Below are 25785 nucleotides of genomic sequence, written 5' to 3'. Positions count from 1 at the left end.
CCCCCGCCTCTCTCCAGCCAAGCCATTAGCCATGAATCATGGTGCTGCTACCATCACAGCCAATTGTCTGGATGGAAAGCAGACTCTGCCTCACTTACTGTTGTGTGTTAGCTTGTGCCTGAACAGCGGGTTCTGGATTATAGTTTGTCTGATCATCTTGCCGCTTCAGGACGGAACAGGTAAGCAGACGACATTTCAGTAAAAGCAACTACAGGAGGGGGATGGATCAGCATTGAAGTAGTTTATAAAACAGACGATTTTTATATATTTTTTATTGCACTGTTCTTGGGTTAATTTTGGATAGTTTGCTCTGCATGCTGTTAACATTGCACTCACATGTTTAGCTTTGCACTGTGTCTTGACTTTCTGCACAGAACAGAAGGCAAATTTGTGGAATGAAGGGGAGTCAGAGAGAGAAAACTCCTCTAACGTGTCACTGGGAAACCCGGGAGCAGATGTGGTGGTGAAGGGATGCAGAGATTGGACTCTGACGCGAATTATCACCACTCTGAAAAGTGCAGTAAGTGTTGCTGGGGGGTTGCTTCTTATTTGTCGATTGCCACTAACAAAGTGCACATGCAATGTTTTCAGACTTTACACTGAACAAACACCACACATATTAGTTATACCAATACTAAAAAACTTATTTTGTGAAATGTGAATGCATTGAATGCATATGACTAAGTGCAAATATTAGTACTCTGCAAAATCAAAATAAAATATAGATTTTTTTTTTGCATTAGATTCACGCAAAACTTCATTTACATGCATGTTTAAAACATTTAATTACTTGATTTTTGCATATTTTTCTATTTAAAATTATTTGTGTTTGGTCACAAAATAAAAAATAAACCATTCTGTTCTTCATCAAAGCATACAGAAATCTGAGACTGAGCAGATTACGGTCCAGACAGAAATCACCTCTCCTCTCCAACAACAACAGTTCATCTGACTCAAACAAACCAGGCATTTATTAGCTTGTTATGAGCTGAGGGAGCGCAGTAGTCAGATGGAGGCTGTTGATCTTGTTAAAAAGGTAGATGTGAGAAGACCATTATCTGGATCATGGCAAACACAAACACAAAATGCAAGTGTGTGTCACCCACACACACACACACACACACACACACACACACACACACACACACACACACACACACACACGCACGCGCACACATGCACGCGTGGACACACACACACACTTTGTGTGCTCTATCTTTTATGATCTGTACACTGGACACAGCACTTGTTGCTTTTAAAGTTCCTAAGTGGGAGCGATTCAGTACAAATGAGAGGAAAATGGAAACTTTAAGATGTGTACCAGTAAGATAACGACCATAATTGTTGGTGAGTTTGCATACTGGTTGACCACTGATTGTATATTCAAGGAGTGATGCATAAAGTAATAAGGGATGACCGGTAATATTAATGATTGACCAAGCCTGTTATACACAATTTATCACAAGTGGTTGCTAAGAGCCTCCGAACAGGAGGCTTGGTTAAGTTTCCGACAGCAGACGTGAGCGTTACATAAATAAACTCCTTCATTTTAGATGCATTTGATCCATGCAACAAAATCTGATCTGATTTAAATGTCTAACTGTAATTGTGGACTGATTTTAAAGAGCAAGTCACCCCTTACAAGAAGCGTACTTCACTCCCACTTCATGTTTGAAAAATGCAACAAATGCTGTTGCCTAGCAGACCGAGAGGGTGGAGCCACTAACAAATACACACACTCACGACATTGTGACATCATAATGTACCAGTTTACATCATAGCATACCTCTTAGCCAATAGCGGTGGCAGATTTAAATTCAAATGCAGTGCAGAGTTTTTACCTGACAATGGCACAACACTGACATTTTCTGGCAAAAAATTTAAATTTTAACTAACATGCACTAAAGTGCAAAACTATTGACTACACGTGTCTGCAGCACGATTAGACACGCATTTATATAGTTTATCAGAAAAAAATAGTTGATTTGGCAGTGACTTGCTCTTTAAAATGAAGTGATTTAAATGCATGCTCACAGCTTCATCTTAACAGATCACTGAGCTCTGTAGCTGTTTTCAGGCCTTCTGTAAAGTAAAGCTGATGCTGAAACCATGGTGGGACTGAGAAACTGTTCTTCATGGGAACCCCTGCTGCTTAAGGCCTCTAGCATCAAGTCCTGTGCCAACGGCTGCTCCATGGGCATCACTGCACACCTCACCTATGCTAATGCTGACACAGAATCTGTAGAAGGTGAGGACATTCTCAGTGCAAAAGTCGACATATCCCAGTAAGTCAGTGGTGTTCAGGCATGGTCCTTGAGAGGTGCTACATGATTTTAATATTTATCAGCTCAAATGTGTCTGACTTGAAATAATAGGTGATTAGCAGATTTCTGTGGAACATGACAAAGGGCTGAAGTGCGAGTTGGGCGCCAATGGTTTCACCTAATGGAACGTGTATTTAATATTTTTGTCATGTTTGAGGGTAATTTCTTGACCCACGACATGAAGAATCACCACAGAGAGACAGAAGGTAAGTTTAAATGATTTATTATGAATGGGAGAGGTAGACGAAGCTTCTGCAGGACTGGAGGGATCCGCGGGGGGTGGGGGTGGGGGGTGGGGGGTCTGAGAGAGGAAGAGAGGTCAGAGTCTGGAGCAACGTGAGGTGATGATGGAGAAATAAAAAGGCTTACTGTTTCCTGGAAGATCTGGGTATTTTGAGGGGGGTTTAGTCAGACCTGGCTGGATGGGGAGACCGAGGAGCTGCAGGTGGATAGGTGGGTGATGGAGAGCTGGCGATCAGGGGCAAACACTCAGCAGAGATGGTAATGCAGCACAGATCATGACAATTTTAAAATAATATGTGAGGATGAAATGGACTGTCAATGGCAAAAAATAAAGTACTGAGGACTCATCCTTGAGGTACACCCCGTCACTTCTCTATCAAAAAAAAAAACCACAGAAACAAACACGTAGATTTTAGGTGGTATACATATACTACCTAATGTTTTGTTTTTGTGTTTATGAGTCTTTGACTACTTGTGAAGAAACTTTGTGATGGTTGAAACGTGAAAAATACATCGGCCTGGAATTCAGCATCTGATGTATTTTCATAAGAACATAACTCATTGAAACTTCATGTTTAGTCAGTAGTTTAGTTCAGAAAGATTACCAGGAGTTTTTTTTTTCTTTTTAAACTAACATCTGTAACTTTAATCCAGGAGTGTTTGTGTACCCTCTGCGGGAAAAAGAGATTGTGGTGGGCTTTGAGGCTGTGATTGCGGGTCGACTGGTCGGGGTGCAGATCCAGAGCCGAGGGAAGCTGAAGGACTGCTGTTTGGACTGCTGCCCTGGATCTGGCCTTGAAGCACATAGTGGAAATAGCCAGGAATGGGGCTGCTGTGGGATGTCCAGCCTGGACATGCAGTGCACTAATGGTGAGAAGCGGGTGGAATGACTACATTCAGAAAAAGACAAATGAGATCAGATTTTCAAGGGAAGGATTTAGATTTTTTTCTTGTTAAAAGATCATGTCTGTTCATTCTTAATGGAGGCTAAGAGTTAGTCCCAAGAGTTGATTTGAATAGATAAAGGAAATCATTACTTGTTGTGTTTTTTAAGAAGCACATCTAATTAACGCTCATGCAATAGAGTTTTTAGTATTTTTTTTAATTGGGAAACAGTTTAACTAAATTAATAGAGATGAGATGGAAAAACGTGCTTAGATATCTCTTTGATTGCCTGAAAAAGTTAATTTCTTTAATTATTACCAAATTAACCTACTAGTGATCTGATTTTAGGACATCTGATCCTGGATGAGGACCAGGAACGAACTACCTTTGTTATGGGCTGTGGGGTTATAGGACCCATGGACATAGTGTCTGTCATCATCAGCACCACACTGGAGCTCCCCACATTAGAAAATGGAGCGATCCGTATCGTTTACCCAACGTTGCTCACACCAATTGTCTCTGGTCAGATGACATCAAGCAAGAGTGAAAATGGGGGGAAATCCGAGGAAACTGGGTGAGGGTTAAACTCCTTATTTCCTGACAGTAATTTGACAATCATGACTCTAGACTTATCTAAAGTTTATTTCTCCTTAGGGCAACAAGCTGTTTTGGTGCCACTTCAGAAAAACAAGGCCGAGTTTCAGACTTTGAGCAGCAGTGCTCCCACACCATCTTTACCAGTCCCGCTGCCAACCTGGCTCCTTATGAACTCAGCTTCCAGCTGCTGGTCCGAGCTGCATGTCTGCTTGCTGGTACAGTCTGTCCTCTCTTACAAGGCTCTGGTATCAAAAACAGCTGGCAAATTCATTTTTTATGTATTAAAAATATAATACAAATTTAAATGAAAGATTCCTGTAAGGTTAAGAAATAATTCTGAATATTCTGTCCACTCATTTGCAGGACTGGAGAGCCCAACACATGCTCTGAGAGCTGATGCAGACCCTAGCGCTCAAAGTGCCTCTGCCACCTACATCACCTTAGCTCAGGAGCATCCATATGACAGACACATAGAGATCCTTTTGCACCTCAGTGGTGAGAAATGAGAAATCACCAGTTTATTACGGGTTCGGTAGCATGCAGAGCCGGCCCAAGGTATATAAGCAACTACTTTGGGGCCCCGCACCACCAGGGGAGCCAAAATGGCATCAAGATGACATGAGGAAAAGGTTTTGATAACTTTAAATAATACTAACTAAATAATATTTAACATGAAAAAATGATTTTTCTGTATAGTGTCATTTGGTTTTATTTTGTACTGCAGCACATTTGACATGTTTCAAAATTTAAGAACAAAGGAAAGTAAACCTAACTTTTTAAATGCTAATTCAGTGTTTGTCAGCTGATGTCAAATAGCTGGATTAATTTACCACACTTAAATAACACTCGGCATTTCAAAATGCAAATTAGTGTTTTTGTTGGTTTGCTGCTAAAACCACAATCAAAATCCACAATAACACCTGCATTATGTAAGCTAATTACAAAAGAAGCCAATGATAGTAGGCATATTACACAAATGATGTAACCTAGGGATGATGAATCATCTGGTGCTGACTTGTTGGTATGAGGGGGCCCAAAGGGAAACTTTCTTAGGGCCTCACAAAGACTTGAGCCGGCCTTGGGTGCATGTTTGTTTTGAAGGTCAAGTCCACTGAAAATGCATTTTTAATTATTATTTCTGATTATAATTGATCATTCAACATTTTTAATGCAGGCTGAACATGGAAATAGTCTCCTACACCTTTCTCCTGCATTAGCTTCTGATTTTAAAAACCTAAAACATCTTGACTCATGACGGGGAAGGCTGTTTTTGGTTTAGCGTCCAGGAAACAGCAGAGACATCTAGGCTGTTTCTCCATTTCAAGGCACCTGGCCTTGCGAGGACACTGTCCTTTCTTGGTCAAAGAAAACAGTTAAATGGAGCAGACTTGCATCACGTAACGTCATGTGACACAGGAGATAACGTTATATTTTATACGTATAAGTTTCAATATGAATATATAACGAGGCTTTTACTTTTGAAATTGTGTAAATATTTGTTAAATTATATATAAGCAAGTTACTACCCGCTAGCCACCAAAGCTGCAACTACTAAGCAACTAACCAACCATAGAAAACTTCTTTGGATCTAAAAAAACATTTTAAATTAGTTGACTTACTTTTAAACTTGAAATTTGCACCCAAAGTAGCTGCTGGCTTCTGATCCTCCATCCTTTTAAAAATACTGAGGTGTATTCTGGGAAAATTTTGACCAAGGCTAGGCTACAAGCAAGACACTTCCCGTGTATCCTTGCTCAGCTAGCTAAACGGCTAACAAACGGAAAACAGACGCCTCGGTAGAACATGAACATTGGAACACGTCTTGGCAGTTCCTGATGAAGTTTCTCCTAGGCAACTGGGGCGGGGCCAGGACATCAAGGCGAGGTTCCTTGGCATTGAGAAACACCCCTAGACTAGCACAAGCTAATTGTTAGCATTAGCAACTACACACATGGCAGAAGTTCCTTTAGGCTTTTGTTTTTTGTGGAGATCAAACATCAACGTTTCAGAGCAAACGGAGGCAGTAGTAGAGTTGCTTTGCTGTTATCCAATCAGAGGACTGATATCCAAATGTCAGGATAAAAGACTCCAAATTATGTCATCTTCAGCTCAACTCACTTTTAGTTCCTGAAACAGGTACACCGGAGCTTTCTCCCCCTAAGTGCACCGGAGCTTTCTCCCCCTAAGTACGATGTAAAAGGCATTCAGTCCTACTAGAGACTATTACGATTGTATGGAAATATGAGTAAAGTTTATCTTTCAAATCTGTTTGTTTTTATAACTTGTCGGTTCCACAGAACCTCACAGGCCTTTGGTCATCTTAGAGAAAGGCCGGCTTTCCTTCACCCAGTATGAACAGCAGATCTGTTCCCGTCGGGATTTCATTCGCTGCACCCGCAAAGATTCAGAGGCGGAGCGAAAGGTTGACAGCCCACCACTTTGTTCTACTGTTGGTTTTGAGGATTGGTGTCCTAACAAGGACTGTCCTGCAGGCGGAGTATGTTAGGAGGCGTCACCACAAAGACATTCTCTGTAGCCCCGTCCTGATGCTCAACTTCTGCCCCGACTTACTGTCCGAACCTCTGGAGCTACACAAAGCCACCAGAGAGCTGCTGTTCCTCATCGATCGCAGCGGCAGCATGAGCGGCACCAACATCCATCGTGTGAAAGTAAGATGCAGCAGAGTCACTACCTAATCGTGTTGAGATATGTGCATTGATCTCACTGTTCTGTCTGTCCTTTCTTTATACATCAGGAAGCCATGGTGGTAGCCTTGAAGAGTCTACCTTCTGGCACGATGCTCAACATTGTGGGCTTTGGAACCACCATCAAACCTCTGTTTAGCTCCAGCAGACTCTGCACTGATGTTAGTGATCCTAAACTTTTCCTTCAAACCCAAGAAGTTCTGTTTTCAGCACGATAAATCCTTCACAGTGAGATGTAGAGTGTTTGGATCGCGTTTCCTGAATGCAGATGTTGTTCATCCACACATCATCCTCTGCCTGTTCTCTAATCAAGCAGCGGCACTGCTTCTTAGGTTGCCTTAGCAGCAGAGTATCAGGTTATATCCAGACCAGGGGGCTGCAAGGACAAACACTCTTTGCACATCCTCACCATATGTTGGCCTTTCGTGCATTTCCACTCAGGCAGGAGAGGCCCTACCAGTCTTGTTTATCTCCAGTTTGGCAGGAGCTGAGTTAATTCTTTGTTGGCTAACCTCAAACAGTAAATTAACCTCATCTCATGCTTACCCTAACTGCCCACTTGTGCTGACATTGTTTGCATCTGCCTCTTTTACAGTAGATCTGGTTGCATCCCTATTTTAATCAACTTAACCATGCATGTGTGTGTGTGTGTGTGTGTGTGTGTGTGTGTGTTTGTGTGTGTGTGTGTGTGTGTGTGTGTGTGTGTGTGTGTGTGTGTGTGTACATTCAGGTAACTCTAATGCAGGCGTATGAGTACATCCAGAGGATGAGAGCAGACATGAGGGGCACTAACCTGCTGGGGGCGCTCTCCTGGCTCTACCAGCAGCCTATGCAGAGGTCATACCCAAGGCAGGTCTTCATCATCACAGACGGGTCCATCAGCAGTGTGGCCAGAGTGCTGGAGCTGGTGCGAAGAAACACATGCGCTGGCAGGTACGGGGCCCATGTGGGAATAATGATGCAGAGAGAGGTCACAGGGGTTATTCATGCATTAGAAAAACTAAATGAATTGTAGACTAATTCATGTATACCATTTAGACCAACTGGTGAGCTGATTGTGTGTGGTATATGTTCACGCACGTAAAAACCAAGATGAATATGTGAAAAAGAGAAGGGGACCTGAGTAAACAGCAGTCTGTAAGCACTGGAGGAAACATTGAGATGAAGGATCCTTAAGCCCCGCCCATTAATCCCGTTAAGTGCTCTGCTCTGCAGTGAGAGTCACGCCCATCAGTTTTCTCCAGACTCTTTACCCATGCACACTGACGCCATTTATGTCTCATTAGTATTCTCCTGTTGGACTGAGTTTCTCTTCAATACTTTTGACATTCTCACTGAAAACTGTGTTCATGTTTGTCGTGACTCCAATTCTAATAGACTCTGTTCTGTTTTAGTGAATGCTGCTTGTTTGTATTTAAAGTTTCTCCTCTCAGCTGTACATTATATCAGTTTTCATCTCTAAGACATCCAAACCCATATGTCACCTGTGTGCAGATGCTTTGGCCTGGGCCTTGGTCCTCGGGCCTGCAGGAGACTCCTGCTGGGAATCACCAAACTAACAGGAGGAATTGCAGAGTTCCTGGATGATGAGGAGAGACTCCAACCCAAGGTCAGCAGCGAGGCAGCACTGCGACCTACTGGACAAACAACACTTACACAACAATCACAGAGAAACCTCAACACAATAAATACAAATACCTGAAGAGTTAGCATAACTAAGGGTGTACTTTTGTAATTTATGTTCTCTATAACCATAACTTTGGTAAACCCAAGCCTTGCGAGAGACGTTGCTAAAATGACAAAAGGCTCAACATGTTTTTATAAAAAAGAGGAACTAAAACATTTTTAAGTGGTTCACCTTCCTGTCAAAGTGTTGCTCTCCTGTGTTGGTTCTGACTGCAGCGATGGAGGTTACACACTCATAAGGTGATGATTTATATAATGGTCTACGTGAAGGATCTCTAAAGGCAGCTTTTAATGAAAGAGTACACATCCATCGCAAAGTGTACAGGTGAAGCTCAAAGAATCAGAATATTGTGCAAAAATCATTCTATTTCAGTCATTCAGATTAGACCGAGAGACGATCTAAAGGCTTGGGAACCCTTTGCAGGTGATTTGGATTCACTTTGAGTCTAAAATACTGAATCTTTTCTGAGATTTGAATGCAGGGTTTTCATGAGCTGTAAACCATAATCATCACAATTGTAACAAATGAAGACTTGACATTTAGATTTGTGTGTAATCAGTCTATCTCATATATTAAACACATTTAATTTGAATTACTAAACAAATTAACTTTTGCACCATACTCTAATTTCACCTGTACTCTGAGCTGGCAGTCTCAGATTATTTATTGTGTTTCAAGTTTGCAAGCTCAAAAGATAAATCTAGTAATATCTGGCATGATAGCACTAAAAGCTTCTGTAAAATCTTTCAAATAAGGATTTGGGATCACAGATTAACCAGGTTTGATGAGCCTTTTATAGACATGTCACCTAAAAGATTTTAAGCAGCTTTTAATTATGCAATTAATTGTACAAACATCTCGGTTTCCACTAAACATTTGAAAAATTGACTCTTTAAATCTGAAAAGATTGTGACCAAACCCTCAACTCTCCTTCAGCTCATCAAATCTCTGAAAAAGGCATTTGAACCCGTTCTGACGGATGTTCGGATCGACTGGTATCTGCCGGAGAACATGGAGGCTCTTCTCTCGCCTAACGAAATCCCTCCTCTCTATCCTGGAGACTGCTTGATTGGTTATTGCACTCTGTATGACATGAGTTATTTCAAAGCGAAAACGTCAGAGGTAGGATACACGTGGCTGTGATTTTAAACATAGGAGTCGTCGTGAGCTTGTTTAACATTTCAGACACGTTTTAGTCTCATGGACAGGACAGTAAAAGTTTACATCGAGACTCCATGGGTTCTGTGTTTGGCCAGTCAACCGAAGAGCTCCCTCCCCCTTCTGCTTCTGAGCTGATGCCCGTGGTGATGTGTGCAGAGGGAGCTGATGTGGACGAGGCTTTGAGAGAAATTTCCAGAGAGATTTCCTCTGAGTTTTCCTGTGCTAGAGACACGGACCCTTTCTCTGGTCCAGGTCAGTATCTAGTCAGTAAAACTCATTAACACTTGGACACACTTCTGTAATGGTGATCTTGTCTCTCACAGGTGTGGAGCTGGAATGGTCCAGTGATATAAGGAAGAGGATCCAGGAGAAATCTTACATTCAGGAGCAATACGTCCTGACTCACTGCTCCTTGAGCAGCGAGCGAAGCCTTCCAATGCAGTCCCAGGCTCACATACACTCCTCACACTCCGACTCTGCAGGAGGGGGGTTCCTTTATGACTCTCATTCATCTGGTCCTGTGTTGGAGACAGGTTCCCTACCACAAGGCCTTGAGCGGATGCCCCAACCAGAACCATCATCTTTATCTCGATGGGCTGATTCAACATGGCAGCAAACCCTTTCAGCTGAAACTTCCGAGAGTTCAGCCAAAAAGGTGTTCTGGAAGTATTACTCCCCTAGCTACTGCGCTACAAGTTCAGTTTTAAATTGACCGTATATGAGTGAAAAGGGGGAATTTTAGCCTCCTTATCTCAATGAAGCTGAAAATAATCCTAATGTTTTTGGCCCCTTGTGAATATGAATATTAATACTAAAGGCATACTAAAGGCATACTAACGTGCCTCACTAACATTATTATTAATAAATAAAACATTGCTTGGGGGAAATTGTCTTGAACGATTAAAATCATGATTTATCAAGATTAATTAATTACAATGTCTCAGATTAATTAGATTTTTGTAATAGAGTCCCACCCCTAATACTGATGTTAATCTTACCCAGTAACATGTGTTTGCTGCAAATCTTAAAATACTTTGAAGATTGCTATTTGTTTGGCTGACCGCTGCGGTTCATTCCCATTTTCTGTCTCCATTGAAGTTATTGGAAAAAAGATGAGTTGAGTTTACGTCCTTGTTTGTTAGTGCGGACAACACAGCAAGTTGTTACCATTTTGCTGTGAAATCAACTAAATAAAAATGATAAAAGGATACAAACTTTTTTTACTAGCTTCAATGGAGTTTCAATGTGAGTAAACAGGTTTTCTACTGTCAGTAATAGCTAAGAGGGCGGTCATGAGCAACGTGATGTCACACGCAAAGGATCAGAACTTGATTAGCAGTTATTGGCACACACGATTAAACAAATCTGACACATTTATAATAAATATATGAACATATTGTAGTTTATTGTAATTCATTAATTTTTTTCCTCCCATGAATTCAGCGACGGTGGTGTGCTAGTGCCCTTACGGACGAGCCCCCACTCTGATTTGTGTTTTCTTTCGGTATTTTTCACACATTCAGGTTGGGCGTCTGGATGGGGTTGAGCTGTCTCGTAGGAGACAGAAGGCACTAGCTCGTTCAACTATGGCGGCAAGGAGCTTCTCGTCACCCCAAGGGGAACTGGAAATGCATCGGCTGAGAAGAGCTCTGGAGAGGGTCTCCTTCGACCAGACTCTGGGAGGGAGGCTAGATGAAAGTGATGGAGAAACAAAGCCTCCATCACAGGAGAACACTTCCCACAGAAGTGTCACAGACTCTAGTGGGTAAACAGGAGATAAAACAAACAAAAAGTGTTGTTTTTTTCTTACTTCTCCACTTTCTCGCTCTCTCTCTCTTCAGACGGACTTTTGTTCCCGGCGTCTCCTCTGGACTGGGATAGCTTCACAGATCCAGAGTATTTCTTCACTGCTGTCCTACCTGAAGACCCTCCTCCAGGTCAGTGTCGTTCCCACATTCACGGCTTACTGAGTGGCAGGCCTGTGTCCTGGGAGGTCACTGTGGATCTGGGACACCTCTGGACCTCTGAGGGCCAGGCTACCACAGAGGCCGATACATTTGGAGTCGAAGGAGAGGACGCAGGACATCCCTGGGAGGAGATCATTCACCAACTGACAGCTCGCTCTGTCATAAGAGACTTTGAGAAATTGGCTGAAAAAGAGGGTGACCCTGGACATGGTGATGACTTGATTTATGCTTTTTCTTTGTAAATATATTGTCCTTGTTTTATTGGTATCCTGTTGTGCTTCATGTTTTTACTCCAGGTTCAGCTAAACGGTATCGCATGAAGGCGATTCAAACAAGTAAGCACTGTAACATCATATGCATGTACACCGCCTTCACCACCACCGATAGAAACAGCAGCAAAGGCTCATCAGACAGCACGGACATCCGCAATACAGGTGGGCAAACCAACTCAAACTTACTAGTACATGCAATCAGTTAACAGCTGTGATTTTTATTCTAGTTATTATCATCTCAAACGTTGTTTCTAGTTTCAGCACCGAAAACACTCCAACAACAGCAAAGCTCTGTTTGCTGATAACTTTGGCAAATAGCAAATAAATTGTATTAATAATAATTAAGAAATGCTAAAATTCAACTACCTTCATTGCAAAAAATTTTTTCTAAGAAAGTTTTAAAAAGCCTAATTTTTAGACATTTTATCTTTTTAGACTAAACAATGTTTTATTGCCATATGTGCGAGAATCACAACATTAGGACATTTCTGCGGTACTTGGTGCAAGAAAAAATAAATGATAAAAAATATAATTCACCAATAAAAAAATGTAACTCATATCAAGCACTAGTTAAAATTAGGTGAGCATTCTTAAACAAAAACCAAATGATCTTGTTTTGAGTAAAAAGAAAAAGTCTGCCAATGGAGTGAGAAAAAGTTAGATTATTATGTACCTTATTTTAACTAGTGCTGTTTTATTTGATACATGTTTATTCAATAGACTAAAAATAAAATGAACATTTGCCTTTTTTTAGAAATCCATTTTTGCAGCGAAGGTAGTTAAAATTTAGTATTTCTAAATTATTAAAACATTGTCTGCACAAAATACTATTTTTTTGCCATTTGCTTAAATTATCACCAGAGTTATGCTGCTGTTGTTGTTTTCAATCCCACTAAAAGAGTGAGAGAAACAAAACATTTAAAAAACGAATCAACTGGTTTTCACGATAGCTTAACAGCTATGGATGGTATATAAATGTTCTCACAGTTAGTCCATTTTATTTGTTCAAATGACTCATCAAAACAAACCTTTTTTCAGAATTTTAACAAAAAAAATTAAATGTAAAAAAGAGCCATTTTTACTCTGGTCAGATGTTCGTTGTTAATCTTTGTTAAATCTGTGTTTGGAAGTCATGAATGAGGAATGAAATGTTGTATTGATCTTTACAAAGTAGTAGTAACAGTAGGGTTTTGGATGAGCTGGGTAAAACTTGTGGTTTTATTTGGTTTAAATATCAGATTCTACTTCATATCTGTTCCGTGTGTGTAAGCAGGGATTCATTTGAGGAACAGGCAAACCTCTCAGTCAGGTAGTCGTATACAGCGGGCCTACTCTGCTGGTCTGGGCCGACGGCGAGCCGGCAGAGAAGACAACGAGGCTGAAGACTCCTGGAACCCCACAGGTAAACAGACTGAATGAACAACAGCTAAACGGATCATGATATTGGTATTTCTCACTAAAGTCTAGCGGATCAAACACAGCGTTGCACCATCACAGTGATATAAAAAATACTGTGTAATTGTCTTAGATGTAGGTGGCCACTGTTCAATGGTTCCTGCAACAACAGGCATGTCATGCAACCGCTCACCAAGATCTATAGAGAGCAAATCAATGGAGAGCTTCTTTGGAGCCAGGTGAGACTTTCTATGAACTTCATTTTAAAGAGATCTGGTCAAATGGAGATCCGATCATAAAAAAGTAGCTATTTAAATATGTTGATTCCATGTGCTCTGGGAATATTAGTGTTTTGTCCTGTTTTTAGGTTTCCTCTGGGTCGACTCAGGTCCTCCATTTCATCAGGAAAGCAGGTTCCTCTCAAGTCTCACTGCCTATCAGCAGAGACTGACAAACAACCAGAGAGTGAGACACCAGACTACCTGCCCCTGGTGAGCTGAAAACATCAGCTAAAACTTTAAAACAGGAACAATTATTGAGCTCACAAGTGTTTTTATGCTGTTTATTGAATTGCAAACTATATCCCTAATTTTTCATCTTGATTACGGGTTTTCTTTAGGTTCGTCTGCAGCTGGCCTCGGGAGCTTTTTTGTTGACAGAGATCTACTCAGATTGTGTCCAAATCCCTCTGGACCGCCTTAAAAGAGCATCGCCTTACAGTCTTCACCGGCGCAGCCTCAGCCCAGCCTTCCGCTGCATCTCACCCAGTGCTCCCTCTTTATCTACTTCTACCAAGCCTCCAGGGGGTCCGGTCAGTCACCATGTCACCTTTTCACCTTCCTCCTGCTCCCTCACAAAACCGTCCGCTCCACCTTTCCACCACACTCCCGTCAACAACCCCCTAATCCTGGAGTCACGGCTTCTGCGAAGACACCTGTCCGACCGTGACCCTGTCACCTCACCCCCTGATCTCCCCAGCTCAGAGGAGGGCTCCTTGGAGCTATCTATCAGCCAGAGCCTTGGGCAAGCAGACAGCGGGCGTGGCTCGGAGACAGATGTATGCGATGGCTCTTCAGCAGAGCCAGCTGGCCTTCAAGGAAGCAGCCAGTTGGCTCAAGAGGATCTGGAGGGTTCAACTTGGGCCACAGCTGTGGCTTTGGCCTGGCTGGAGCACCGGTGTGCCGGCTACTTTATGGAGTGGGAGCTGGTAGCAGCTAAAGCAGACTTCTGGCTGCGCTGTCAGAAGCTGCCAGAGGGGGTGGACCTGGGAGGACTCAGAGGAGCAGCCAGACAGCTTTTTCTGCTGCTGCGTCACTGGGATGAGAACATCAAACTAAACATGTTGTGTTACAACCCCAATAATATGTGAGACTGATATCCAAACATCTTTACATGATAAAAACTAAAGGCTGTATGCCACTGACTGTACATCAGTGCCAAGTCTACTCTAATTTTACACGACATAGACCAAGTGACCTTTCGTTGGAGCTTTGATTTATGCAAACACAAGAATGCCTTGACCATCTGAATAAGCTTTTTGTAGATTGTAGCTAAAGTACAATGTTATATAGGCTACTTTGCCAAATGCAGTTATAATAGAAAACTATAAGATATTTATTTACTAATGAAAGATCTGCTTACATGATTCAGCTATCGTGGAAATAAAAACATCATGGAAGTTAGCCCTTTGTTTTAGTCATGCATGTCCAGCAGTCACCGGGCGATAGTCGGGGGACACCTTGGACAAGTCTCCAGTCCATCGCAGAAACAAACAACCATTTACACATAGAGACTATTTAGTCTCCACTTAACCAAACACGTCTGCTTTTGGTCTGTGGACCGGAGTAAACCCACACGCAGCTCACGAGTAAACTCCACCTATATGGAGACAAAATGTACATATTTTAACTAGATGATCAGCAAAGCTACAAGAAGCTATGTTTCAGTTCTGGTTCAGGTCATAAGAAGTTTTCAGCTTTCCCTTCAGCATTCAAACAGCATTTCTGCAAAGTTTTGGTTTGATTTTAAATGTGACCTTGTTTCTTGAAAATGCTGTTCCATGACAAGCATGTAGATCTGCCGCCTCTATGAATCCAACAAAACAGACAATTATAGTTCTCTTCAGTTTGCTTATTTTGTACAACACAAAGAGGAAAATACATGAATCTTTCACAAAAAAAAAAACTGAACCATGCCTGATATGATGTCAACATAAAGCTTTTTTCAGTTAATTCTGAATCTTTGGGATTTCACTTTAATATCTTGCACACAATAATTAGTAAGCTACAACTAGAGTGCAGGTTTAACACAAGTAAAAAGATTCAGTAACCCTTATAACAAATTATTTTTAAACAACAAAACACTCCTGATGGTTTTAATAAAGTGTTTGCATTCTGCTTCCAATATTGCCACTAAAACGGTCACCTGAGAATCCACTGTTTCAGTTCCTCAACTGCACATCACACGGTGCAGGCACCTGTACAAACCAACAGTTTAGCTCTTGTCACTTCCAGTGAAGACGAAAAGACAACAGCTTTCATCCACTCAGAAACAGCTGACTACTCAAAGCTCTCTCTGTGTGGACCGAAGAGAAAGACGATGAATAAAACCTCCAGTCTGACTGGACTTCGGCTCAGTGGTGCTTGTCCTTAACACCTGAGTGTTTTTGTTTTTCTACATGAGACGAGTGCAGAGGTGGAGCGAGCCACAGACACAGGAGGATGATGAAATGGCAGACATGAAGAGCAGAAGAGCTGCTGCTAGTTGAGGGATAGGTGTTCCAAGAAAGCTCAATCAACCCTAGGATCAGGACTCTGCACAGAAGAAAGACACTCGTTTTCAGGATGCACTTTTCTGTAAGGATGAAAGTTCTGGTTCAGCCTTCCTTTTACCTGAGCAGGTGCGCCAGTTTCCTGACACCTCCACTCCACAGCAGGTAAGGCAGCGTGTGGAAGTACCACACGTAGAACTGGTAGTGCAATGAACGGCTGAAGCACATGCCGACAAAGTTAGACGTAAACAGAATCAGAACTTTCTGTGATCGTGTGTTAAGGCCCAATATAACAAGTTTATTCAATATTATCTGATTCAGAACTCAGCAGACACATTAAAAAAAAGATATTTAAATATTTATGAAGATACTAAATGCTTTCTTTTCAGTTGCAAATGTTAGATTGGGTGACATCTAGTGGCTGAGCTGCAAATTGAAACAAACTCCAGGCTAGAGCAGGAGTGGGGAACCCTGGTCATCGAGCCAGTATCCTGCACGTCTTTGCTCCAACACTTCTGATTCAGTGGTTGGTTCACCTGTTCTGCAGCTCATCAAGCTCTACAGAAGCTTGTTAATCACCTGCTGATTGAAATCAGGTGTGATGATGCAGGGTTGAGACTAAAATATGCTGGATAGCGGCCCTTGATGGACCAGGGTTCCCCACCCCTGGACTAGAGTAACATTTTGATCAGCAGACATCGAGAAAGCCACACATCATTAGATCCCCTGGTGAATGCTTTAACTGAGCAACAATGCCCTGCAGACTGAACAGAAGGATATGATCCACAGTGCTGCCCTGCGAAGCCAGTTTCCTCTTGCTTGGGTCCTTGAGGAATTCGATGATGCTTTCTCCTGGTCTGAAAAACAAAAAATTATTTTTATAGGACATAAAAAAGTTAATAACATTTAAATCTGAGAGAAAAGTTAATGAATTGTTCCCATTATCCACCATACAAACCCTAAACCTAATCCGCTTGAAATGCCCAGAAAAAGTACAAAAACATTTTTCTTTAAATGTGTTTAAATTTAAATTTAAAATAGAGATCAGTCGGTTAGATATGGTGACAAAATGACGCTACAACACCAGTTTCTCCAGCCTGTTTTCAATCACCACTCCTCCAGCAAGGCGTGTCTCACCTCTTCCAGCGGCGTAAAGCAAAGAGCAGCAGGGTGAGGAGGTGAGCAGTCAGCAGAAGCAAATGAAAGTAGCGATTCAAGAAGAGCCACTCTGGGAGGAAGCGCCAGTTGACTGTCCACTCGAACATGAATAAACGGCCCAGATCGAAGGCCCGATTCACGTAACCAACCGGATTCTCTAAGAGGAAAGGAAGGCCCAGCAAGAGCTGTGGTAAACAAAGATTAATATGGAGAATCAACGCCGCCAATATAAGTTAGTATCACAGAAGAACTACTTGTAGTTTTATGTTAAAACTTTGGTATTACCTGTATGGTTGCACACAGTGCAAGTTTAGGAATTGTTCTGATGAGACCAAACTCCCACACGAGCAAGAAAAGTAATCCAGGTGCAAAAAGAAGCACGTTCATTTTCACAGACACTGCTAAACTGTCAGAAGAGAGGAAAACTGGGTTGTTATTTCATAAAGTCCCTCAAATGGCAATAAAATCTGGAACATTTTATAGAGAAACATGTAAGATCTGAATGCATAATTATTGAGATGGTGGTCATTAAAGAGGAGCTTTTACTTGCCTGTAAACGCCACAGCCCAGAGTCCAGTGACCATCTAAGAACAGGTTCACGGCTGCAAACAGTAGCATCATGGCCACTGGATCATTAAAGAGCCGCAGCACAAAAATGGAATGGATCCGATAGGAGGCGCAACACACAAAGAAGAAAACATATGGAGGAACCTGAAAAAATAACAAATGAAGTATTAAAAAATTTGAAAAGACGCTTTAATTTTGAAAGGCTTTAAAGCAAAACTAACGTGTTTATAACACTTTAAGCTGTTATAACGGATCCGCAAACAAACGCAAGCACGATCACGGAACACTCACCCCTCCCCTCGGGTATCTTCCCTGAGTTCTGTCGGAACCGGAAACCGGCGATGCCAGAGGAAACAAGATAGTGCTAAACACCATTCACCATTTTCTAGGTCCAAATATCTTTTGTTGTCCCTGACTTCAAATGGTGTTTTTCTTTTTGGGACTCTGTTAAGTTTGTCCTAAAGTTGAAGTGGTAGCAGCTGGCTGTTTCTCCTTCTCCGATATTATCAAGCGGAGAACCTCTCACACCAGTGGTGTTCTGTTGCTGAATACGTGCGTGTGTAATGAAAGGAGGGCCCAGGGCACAAGTGTGGCGTTCGGTGAGACCAAATGATCCAATGGCTGCTTTCGTCCAAAAGGTGTAGTTGGCAAAGACTTGTACACTTGCAAGAGAACCACTTTACTCATTTTTTACAGTTTTTTTTTTATCTCTGCAATATATTTATAGTTATACTATGGTAGAATGTTAAGAGGCATGAAAAAAATAGTTTTATGCTAATTTGTTTTCCACATTTGCCATTGTAACTTTGACCTAAACTTGAGCAACTTCACACTGAACAGCACGGTGTAGCACTCTCCACTAGGGGAAGGTCTCTACCTGCTTTACAGCAGCTGGTTCCTGTGCAGGTAGTTTAAACGAAAGCTAACAGTTTGCTTTTTCAGTTATCCGACCGTTAATAAAAAGAAGAAGAAGAAAGAGAAGTTTACTTTCTTGCTGGCATCATGGTGAATATTGGGAGTAAAAGTAGGTTTGACAAAATGTTTGGCAAACCGTGTCGAAACGTTCGTTATTTGTGCTCGCACCTTTTTAAACTTTTTTCTCACTCGAGTGCTTCCGCCTTCCTGGTGTTTTTTATTCAGATTGTTCATTGGCCATCGAGCACCAATTAGTTAGTGGACAACGCGCAGAGGGTCCCATTTTTGAAAATGTATTTAGTGTGATTATAAGCACTTATGCTACATTCAAGCTGGTTTTAAGTGATGTAGAATGCTACACAGGTTTAAAAAGTAATGCTTAAAATGTGTTTTTATAGTGCCTTCTAGTGTTCTACAACCCCCCAAGGCACTTTACAACACAACCAGTCATTCACCCATGCACACACACTCCCACAGTGACGGTGATGAGCTACATTAAAGCCGCACCTGCCCTGGGGCGTACTGACAGGAGCGATGCTGCTGTACACAGGTGCCACCAGTCCCTCCAACCACCACCAGCTTACCATCAACACAGACTTACCTTCTTAGTGCGGTAGTATACTCTGAAGACGAGCAGCAGTGTAATTAGATAGAAACCTGCAAAAATGTACTGGCCAAGGCGAATGTTCGCCCCATGGTTGGTAAGATAGTACAGAGCTGTGAAGATGTAGACAAACCCAGCTGGATACCTGAAAGAACAAGAGGCCAATAAATCCAGGTGGCTGTCGCTGGGGGAGGAAGGGAAGGGAAGGGGGGGGGTCCATTAGTGAAAGCTTTCAGAACTCACACCAAAGGGCCGGTGCCTCCTTTCAGCTGGGTGTAGTCGTAGGTACCGTTGATCACTCCCTCCACTTCATCCATGTAAGCTTTCCAGTCAATTTCAGTGTCTGCAGTGAAAACCACAGAGCAGGGATTATACAAGACAACGTACATACATAAAGCACAACCAAAATAAAAAAAAAAGATGCTCAAAGCCATTTTCCCTACAGCTGGTGTCGCTGTTTTTGTGGAACCTTGAACTGTAACAGCAAGAAAATGGCTAACAGATTAAGCACATTATCATATATATGTAACTCTAAGGGATAATAATTGAGTAATTAGATATTTATTTGCACTTTATTATTCTATTTGGACCAAGTCTGAATTAAAGACAAAACACACTGATAGAATAACTTGGTATAAATGTTGAAAACCTCTAAGCAAGTTCATTTTGCAGTGACTGAGTTAGAGGACCTCTTTAAAGTAATTATAATAACATATTGGCTTCTCTTGGGTCAGTTACTCGGCTATATTGAAATGAATGTCTTTTTAACTTTTCAATAAGTCAGACACAAACAGACAAGAGATGAGCCTGTATTTTGTCTACCGACAACAGCAAAACAACAATAATAATAAGCAACAAAGATTTTTTTCAAAGGGTTGATTAAATAAATACAGTAGATGTGATTTCTACATAGCCAGGTAATGAGAAACCACTGCAGTGATTTTAATGCACAAAAAGCAACTATTAAATTCGAAACAAGAACCAAAAATAAAACCTGAGACCCACACTTGCATTAAAAGAGGAAAAAGACAGAGCAGTGTTTGACATTTGACAGGTCGCAGTGTTTATTTTTATTGTTTGCTAAGGCTAGCTAGTTAGCATTTAGATATATTGAAAACAGTGACAAAACACCAGAGCAAGCTAACTAGCAATGTGGCTACTTACATGGTACTTTCTGTATGACCCAACAGTTGATTCCAATCTCCAGGAACCATAAAATTGAAACAACCAGCAACGTGTATTCTGTGTTGAACAAGACTAAATGCTTGTTCTGCCAGAGTGTGTGAATTTTCCTCCATAACGGGTGGGGGGAAACGCTAATCTTTTTTCGCACGCCTCCTGCCATCTCGGCGGAAAGAGAAGCGACGTGGAGGAAAGGGACCGCAGCAGACATGCGCTTGACACTCGCCACGTGACGTTTCCAACACCCACATCACGTGACATGAGCAAAACAGTTCATTATGATATGTCAGCTTAACAGGTTTCTCTTTCACTGGTAAGGAAAAAAATGTTTTACATTTTACTTGGTTATCAAAATATATTTAATTGCGTTCATTGTGTCACATATTGTTACTTATGTTGTTAAATTGTGCCTTGATAGTTAGTGACATTGCTCAGGCTAGCTGCTAACTTTACTAGCAAACAGCTAAGATTCTCCAAGAGACTAGTTAGTAAAACCTTATAGTACATCTTAGTTTTTTTATATATCGCCACACATTTTGGGAAATACACTACTACTAAATCTTAGTTGTAATAAACGTTCTGTGAAATAGCCAGTTTCTTTTTTTCTGTTCAGCTTAGTGTTTGTGTGTTTGCTACTTTTTCAGTTTGAAATTGATTAGCATTAGCTTAAAATTTATCTCATGCCACATTTTTTGTTTGAAAAAGTTCTTAAAGATTCCTATGTTCTGACATTGGTGTGTTTCTTTTGTCGAAATTTACATTATGAATAAATTCCCAAATGCACATGTTAAATAAGTTATTTAGAAACTCTTATTCTCTATTATTAAGTGATATATTTAACATTCATCAGTGGGCTTTTATTCACTTAATTCTAACTCCTAGATAAGAAGAATTATGCTTTATTACACATGTAATACTTCTAAATTTCATGTTTTTGTGTCTATAGTTCCCTTGAAGCACCTACAGACACAAGTGTTTTATTCGAACTGGTGAATATATTACAATTCTATTCATGAAAAATAATAAAACACTTAAGGGAACAATTAATTATTGAGAAAATAAAAGAAATATATAACGAATGCTTACAGAAATACAGAAATAAAACATAAATCGTTGGCAGTGTGTTGTCCAAAGAAATTCAGACTTGTTCCTTCATTTATATTCATCTCTCCAAAGCTACCCACTTCATTGATGTTAACCTTGCAGTATTTTCTGAAAAGTGGCATGTGAAGCAATGCATAAAAAAGCTGTTAAAACAAATATAAGTAGAAAACAAACAATCTGGCAGTTACATTGTCATCAATAAAACCAAAAGAAAGAAGAATTATTCAGCCAATACTTATCTCAGCATTTTGTGACATGTTTGATTATTTCACAATGAATGTTCTTGCTGCTCAAAAACTACACACACTAGAAAATTATGTTGTTTTTTATTGTTGTTTACTTGTCTGGTTTCAGAGGAAATGGATGGATTTCCTGTAACTCTCACAGAGGCAGTGTGTCTCGGTGCCAGTTTTGGCTTCTCAGGCTTGTTCTACTATCTTTATAAGAAGAGCTGGATAACTGCTAATAAACTACAAGTTGGTATTTTTTCTAGTACAACAAATTTTAATTGTTCAGATTTGTTTTTCTGATGTTTTAAGATAAATTGGTTGGAGTAGATTTTACTGATGATGCAACGTTTACCTGCTGCCACTCAAACTGCTTCAGTTACATGAAAGTTTACGAAGTTTTCAAATTAAATCTTTTTTATTTATATAACAATTTTTGTTTGGCAAATAGATGCGTTTTCATCTATGTTTCCTGTATTTTAATGAATTGTAAAGTATTTTCTTTTCTTTTTGGATGCTGTGGCAGTCGAGAAGACAGTTTAGTGCTTTATAAATCAGAACGATATTTGGTGCTTCATTCAACAATTTTGTTTTTCCAGAATGCTCCACATTTTACTATAGATGCAAAACTTAAAGACCTTTTGAAAGTGACTCCAGAAACATGTCTACAATATGCTGTCATAGAAGGTATGCAGAAGATCCATGTTTTGATAAAAAAAAAATAATTTACAATATAGATCATCTAAGCCCTTTATTCTTGCCCTCTTGTGTTTAAAATCTTTGTAGGACATGTGAAGCCTGTAGACGAACATCTGAGCAGTCAGTTCAAAAAAGAAATTGTTGGTGTGTTGCAAAAAATCACGTTGAAAGAACATCGGCTGGTGTGGAGCGGCTTTTCACATATTTGGTGAGAATCTTATTCACAGAATGATTTGTTTGAAATCCATACAACTCTGTTATTGTGTGTTAAGTGTTTGCTGTTATGTTTTCTTCATCAAAGGATGGACGACGAGCGAATCTTACACCAACGAGTAAACACTTTGCCCTTTGCATTGGCTGGAACGGATCGGACTGTAGTCAGAGTCCTGAGCCCTCTTGAAGCAGCTGGAAAATACACTGAAGTCACCTATGAGAAATTTAATCAGGCTAGTTATGGATTGGGAGATCTTCTCGGACAGTACGTCAGCGGGGTGAAACCTAAAGGTCACCTGGAAATTGAGGAAATGCTCAAAGTAAGTTGTTGGATGATATATTTATTAACTTCCCAATAGGGAATTCATGTGTTCATGTAAATCAGGAACACATGAAATCATCGATGCTGTGAAGAGGTCGACCGATATTGTTTATCTGTTGTCTATACCGATGCCGATATGTAGGCGACATGGTCAGCCGATGGTCAATATGTACAGCCAATTTTTATGGCAGCGACGTTTTCTGCTTTACTTTCACGCTAAAATGTCACTAATAACATCGGTTGATGCACAAAACTTCTGAAGCTGAATCAGTTTTTGAACTCAGAATTTATCGATTGTTAAAATTTAACTTTGTGCTCTGCTCAGTGCTTAAGTCAGACATCTAAATAAAGTCTATTTTGAGTATTTGTTATGCTAAATGTGCTTAGTGAATGTAAAAATAGATTTAAATTAAAATCTGTAACAACACCAGACTGCCCGAGGATGTGCCAGACTTTAAATTGGCTTTACTAAGGACAAACATCAGCCGCTGTCGAACAAAAAACTGTACATATTGGTTTGATATATCGACCGACCCCTAATTCTGTGTGCAAATGTTAAACTCTTTTATAGGTGGACACAATTCTAACTGGCGTTGGTGAGTTGAAACTGAATACAGACGGCACTCTGAGTCTCCGCCCCCCCTCTGATGGCTCTCAATACTTCCTAAGCATTGCAGACTTTGATACTCTGCAAAGAGAGCACGACAGCATGGCTGCTTGGTGGAAGGCGCTGGCTGTTGCCTCTGCTTTAGCAGGAGCTGCAGTCCTCCTCTGGGTCGGTCTACGCTACTATGATCGCTGGAGGGTTCAGGCGAAGAAGGAACAAGACAGAAAGGAGTTTGCGAGGCTGCGGGCTGAAGCTGAAAGACAACATGCTAATGAAGCTGGACCACGTGCAGTGCTGGATGGCAGTTACAGAGAAAATATCTGTTTAATTTGTCTCAGTGAACCGCGAGACTGCGTCCTGTTAGACTGTGGACACGTCTGCTGCTGCTACCTCTGCTTCCAATCCCTGCCACAACCAAAATGCCCTATCTGTAGGCAAGACATTGTCAAAGTACTTCCTGTTTATCACCCTTGATTGTGACTGCGACTGGGCTGGAGATTGAACTCTGTGTCACACAAACCGTGCCTGTTTTTTTCTTTTTGGCCATTTAAACAGCCACAATTTTAATTTCTATATAGATTTCAAGTTTTGGAGCAAACAGTTTTTATTTAAAATGTGGATAGAATATGTTAAAATTGAGCTAATTAGATGAATATGTTTCCTTAATGTGTTTTATTGTGAAAAGAAAGCTGCTGATTTTTCATTCATACTGTACGTGTCCCATCAGAAGGAGAGTTTCATTTCAGAATCAGAAGGGTTTTATTGCCTTAGGTGAGAGGATCATGTTAAGAAATTGCTGCGGTACCTGTTGCAAGAAAAAACTAAGGAGATGATGAGCAAAATTAGAATTAAGAAATAAACGCAATGAAATTATAATATAAGGGAGTCAATAATTAAAGACACAGGCAAGCAGCTACTTTGTACAAGTCAGTTCTGGTCAGAGCGGGTCAGTTCAGGTGCAATCGTAACACTAGGGTCATGTGACTGAAACAAAGCAGCTGGCGTGGGCAGTTCTATGATTGTCGTTCATGAGTCTGTCGCAGAGGGGAAGAAACAGTTTTTGTGGCGAGAGGTTCTGGTCCAAATGGATCAGAGCCTCCAGCCAGATGGGAGCGAGTCGAAGAGACTGTGTCCAGGGTGACACGGGTTTTCAAGTTGTTTGAGTAGCTGAAAGTTTCTGAGCAAAGACTTTTTAAAAAGGGTTTTATTGTGAATGTCGTGTTCTACAGAAAGATGAAATTATGCTTTAATGATACTTTTTGTTTAAAGCATCAACCTGACAGATGATGTAGAACAATGTTTGTGAAGATATAAATCAGCAGTTCAAAGAACGTCAACTATGAATCAAGCTAATGCATTAAAGCGTATGATCACATACTGTATGTGTTGTGTCACGTATTGTAAAAAAAAACTGAAACAGCTGTTTTATGGAGTTGCATAATCATACAATCTCAGCCCGATGATGGAGTTTGCAGCTTGCTGCTTGTCTTCATTTAATGTTGGAATAATAAATGAAGCCTTAAAATTAACATAAATTCCAAACTTGTGTTGCTGTTGTGTGTATTTTGGCACTGAATTAATTTATCATTATGGAGCTTTGTTGTTAAAGGTGTTACATGTAAACAAAAGATTAGATCATTTGTTCTAGATTGTTTATGATTTTTTTTGCTTAGCCAATTAAAGATAAACATGGAGAAAGACATTCCCAGCAGACATTCTAGTAAATTAGATTTATTATAATCCAGCCTAAACATAATACATGTGACAACTTGTTTATCCTTAAGTAATATTGTGCTAATAAAAGAACAATGCTTTTTTGATTTGTGTGTAAATGAAAGGCCAAAGTCTGAGGATCCTTGAGAGTACAATTGGATGCGATATTTGTATCAAGAGTAAATTTGTGGGTTGACTTGTTTATAGGAGCTCTGAACCATGAATAATTTATACAATCATTGTGAAATTCAAATACATTGATGCTTTTCTAGTTTAAAACAAAACCTTTTATGTTTTTATTTCAATGTCTCTGTGTGCATTCATCAGATGTAGTTGGGCATTTGTCTTTGGGCTAATAACTAAGTTTTATATCTGACATGTTTGATTAAAAACTACAAACTCATGCTGGTCAAATTGTGTAAATAAAATGTTCATTTTATAATACCTATCATTTACTTAATTTAAATT

General features: G+C 40.5%; 3 protein-coding genes across 4 annotated transcripts; 2 read left to right on the top strand and 1 right to left on the bottom strand.

Moving 5' to 3' along the window:
- Positions 1–33: 33 nt before the first annotated feature.
- On the top strand, positions 34–15202 carry vwa5b2 (von Willebrand factor A domain containing 5B2). Of its 2 annotated transcripts, none has more exons than XM_054739528.2 (22): positions 34–179; positions 375–520; positions 2078–2248; positions 3222–3437; positions 3801–4026; positions 4107–4264; positions 4413–4544; positions 6347–6471; positions 6542–6718; positions 6805–6915; positions 7485–7687; positions 8249–8363; positions 9378–9563; positions 9638–9854; positions 9926–10257; positions 11126–11363; positions 11444–11779; positions 11866–12003; positions 13115–13243; positions 13370–13475; positions 13604–13727; positions 13856–15202. In XM_054739528.2, exons 3-22 carry the CDS (start codon positions 2110–2112, stop codon positions 14603–14605), a joined length of 4158 nt encoding a protein of 1385 aa, XP_054595503.2. In that variant the 5' UTR covers positions 34–179; positions 375–520; positions 2078–2109; the 3' UTR covers positions 14606–15202. The 2 variants fall into 2 exon arrangements, with proteins under 2 accessions (XP_054595503.2, XP_054595505.2); XM_054739530.2 differs by having other exon boundaries at positions 36–179; positions 380–520.
- Positions 15203–15340: 138 nt separating this feature from the next.
- On the bottom strand, positions 15341–20643 carry alg3 (ALG3 alpha-1,3- mannosyltransferase). Its single transcript, XM_070541718.1, has 9 exons — positions 20415–20643; positions 19494–19593; positions 19248–19395; positions 17715–17875; positions 17450–17570; positions 17144–17349; positions 16788–16863; positions 16128–16273; positions 15341–16049 (listed from the first exon to the last, which is right to left on the bottom strand). Exons 1-9 carry the CDS (start codon positions 20641–20643, stop codon positions 15869–15871), a joined length of 1368 nt encoding a protein of 455 aa, XP_070397819.1. The 3' UTR covers positions 15341–15868.
- mul2 (mitochondrial E3 ubiquitin protein ligase 2) lies at positions 20637–25720 on the top strand. Its single transcript, XM_015957092.3, has 6 exons — positions 20637–20745; positions 21891–22012; positions 22363–22450; positions 22550–22670; positions 22764–22995; positions 23569–25720. Exons 2-6 carry the CDS (start codon positions 21896–21898, stop codon positions 24076–24078), a joined length of 1068 nt encoding a protein of 355 aa, XP_015812578.1. The 5' UTR covers positions 20637–20745; positions 21891–21895; the 3' UTR covers positions 24079–25720.
- The last annotated feature ends 65 nt before the right edge of the window (positions 25721–25785 follow it).

This window comes from Nothobranchius furzeri, chromosome 11, assembly GCF_043380555.1.
Source record: "Nothobranchius furzeri strain GRZ-AD chromosome 11, NfurGRZ-RIMD1, whole genome shotgun sequence".
Taxonomy (NCBI): Eukaryota; Metazoa; Chordata; class Actinopteri; order Cyprinodontiformes; family Nothobranchiidae; genus Nothobranchius; species Nothobranchius furzeri.
The sequence above is the reverse complement of the archived record's forward strand: the minus strand, read 5'-3'. Positions and strand labels throughout refer to the sequence as shown.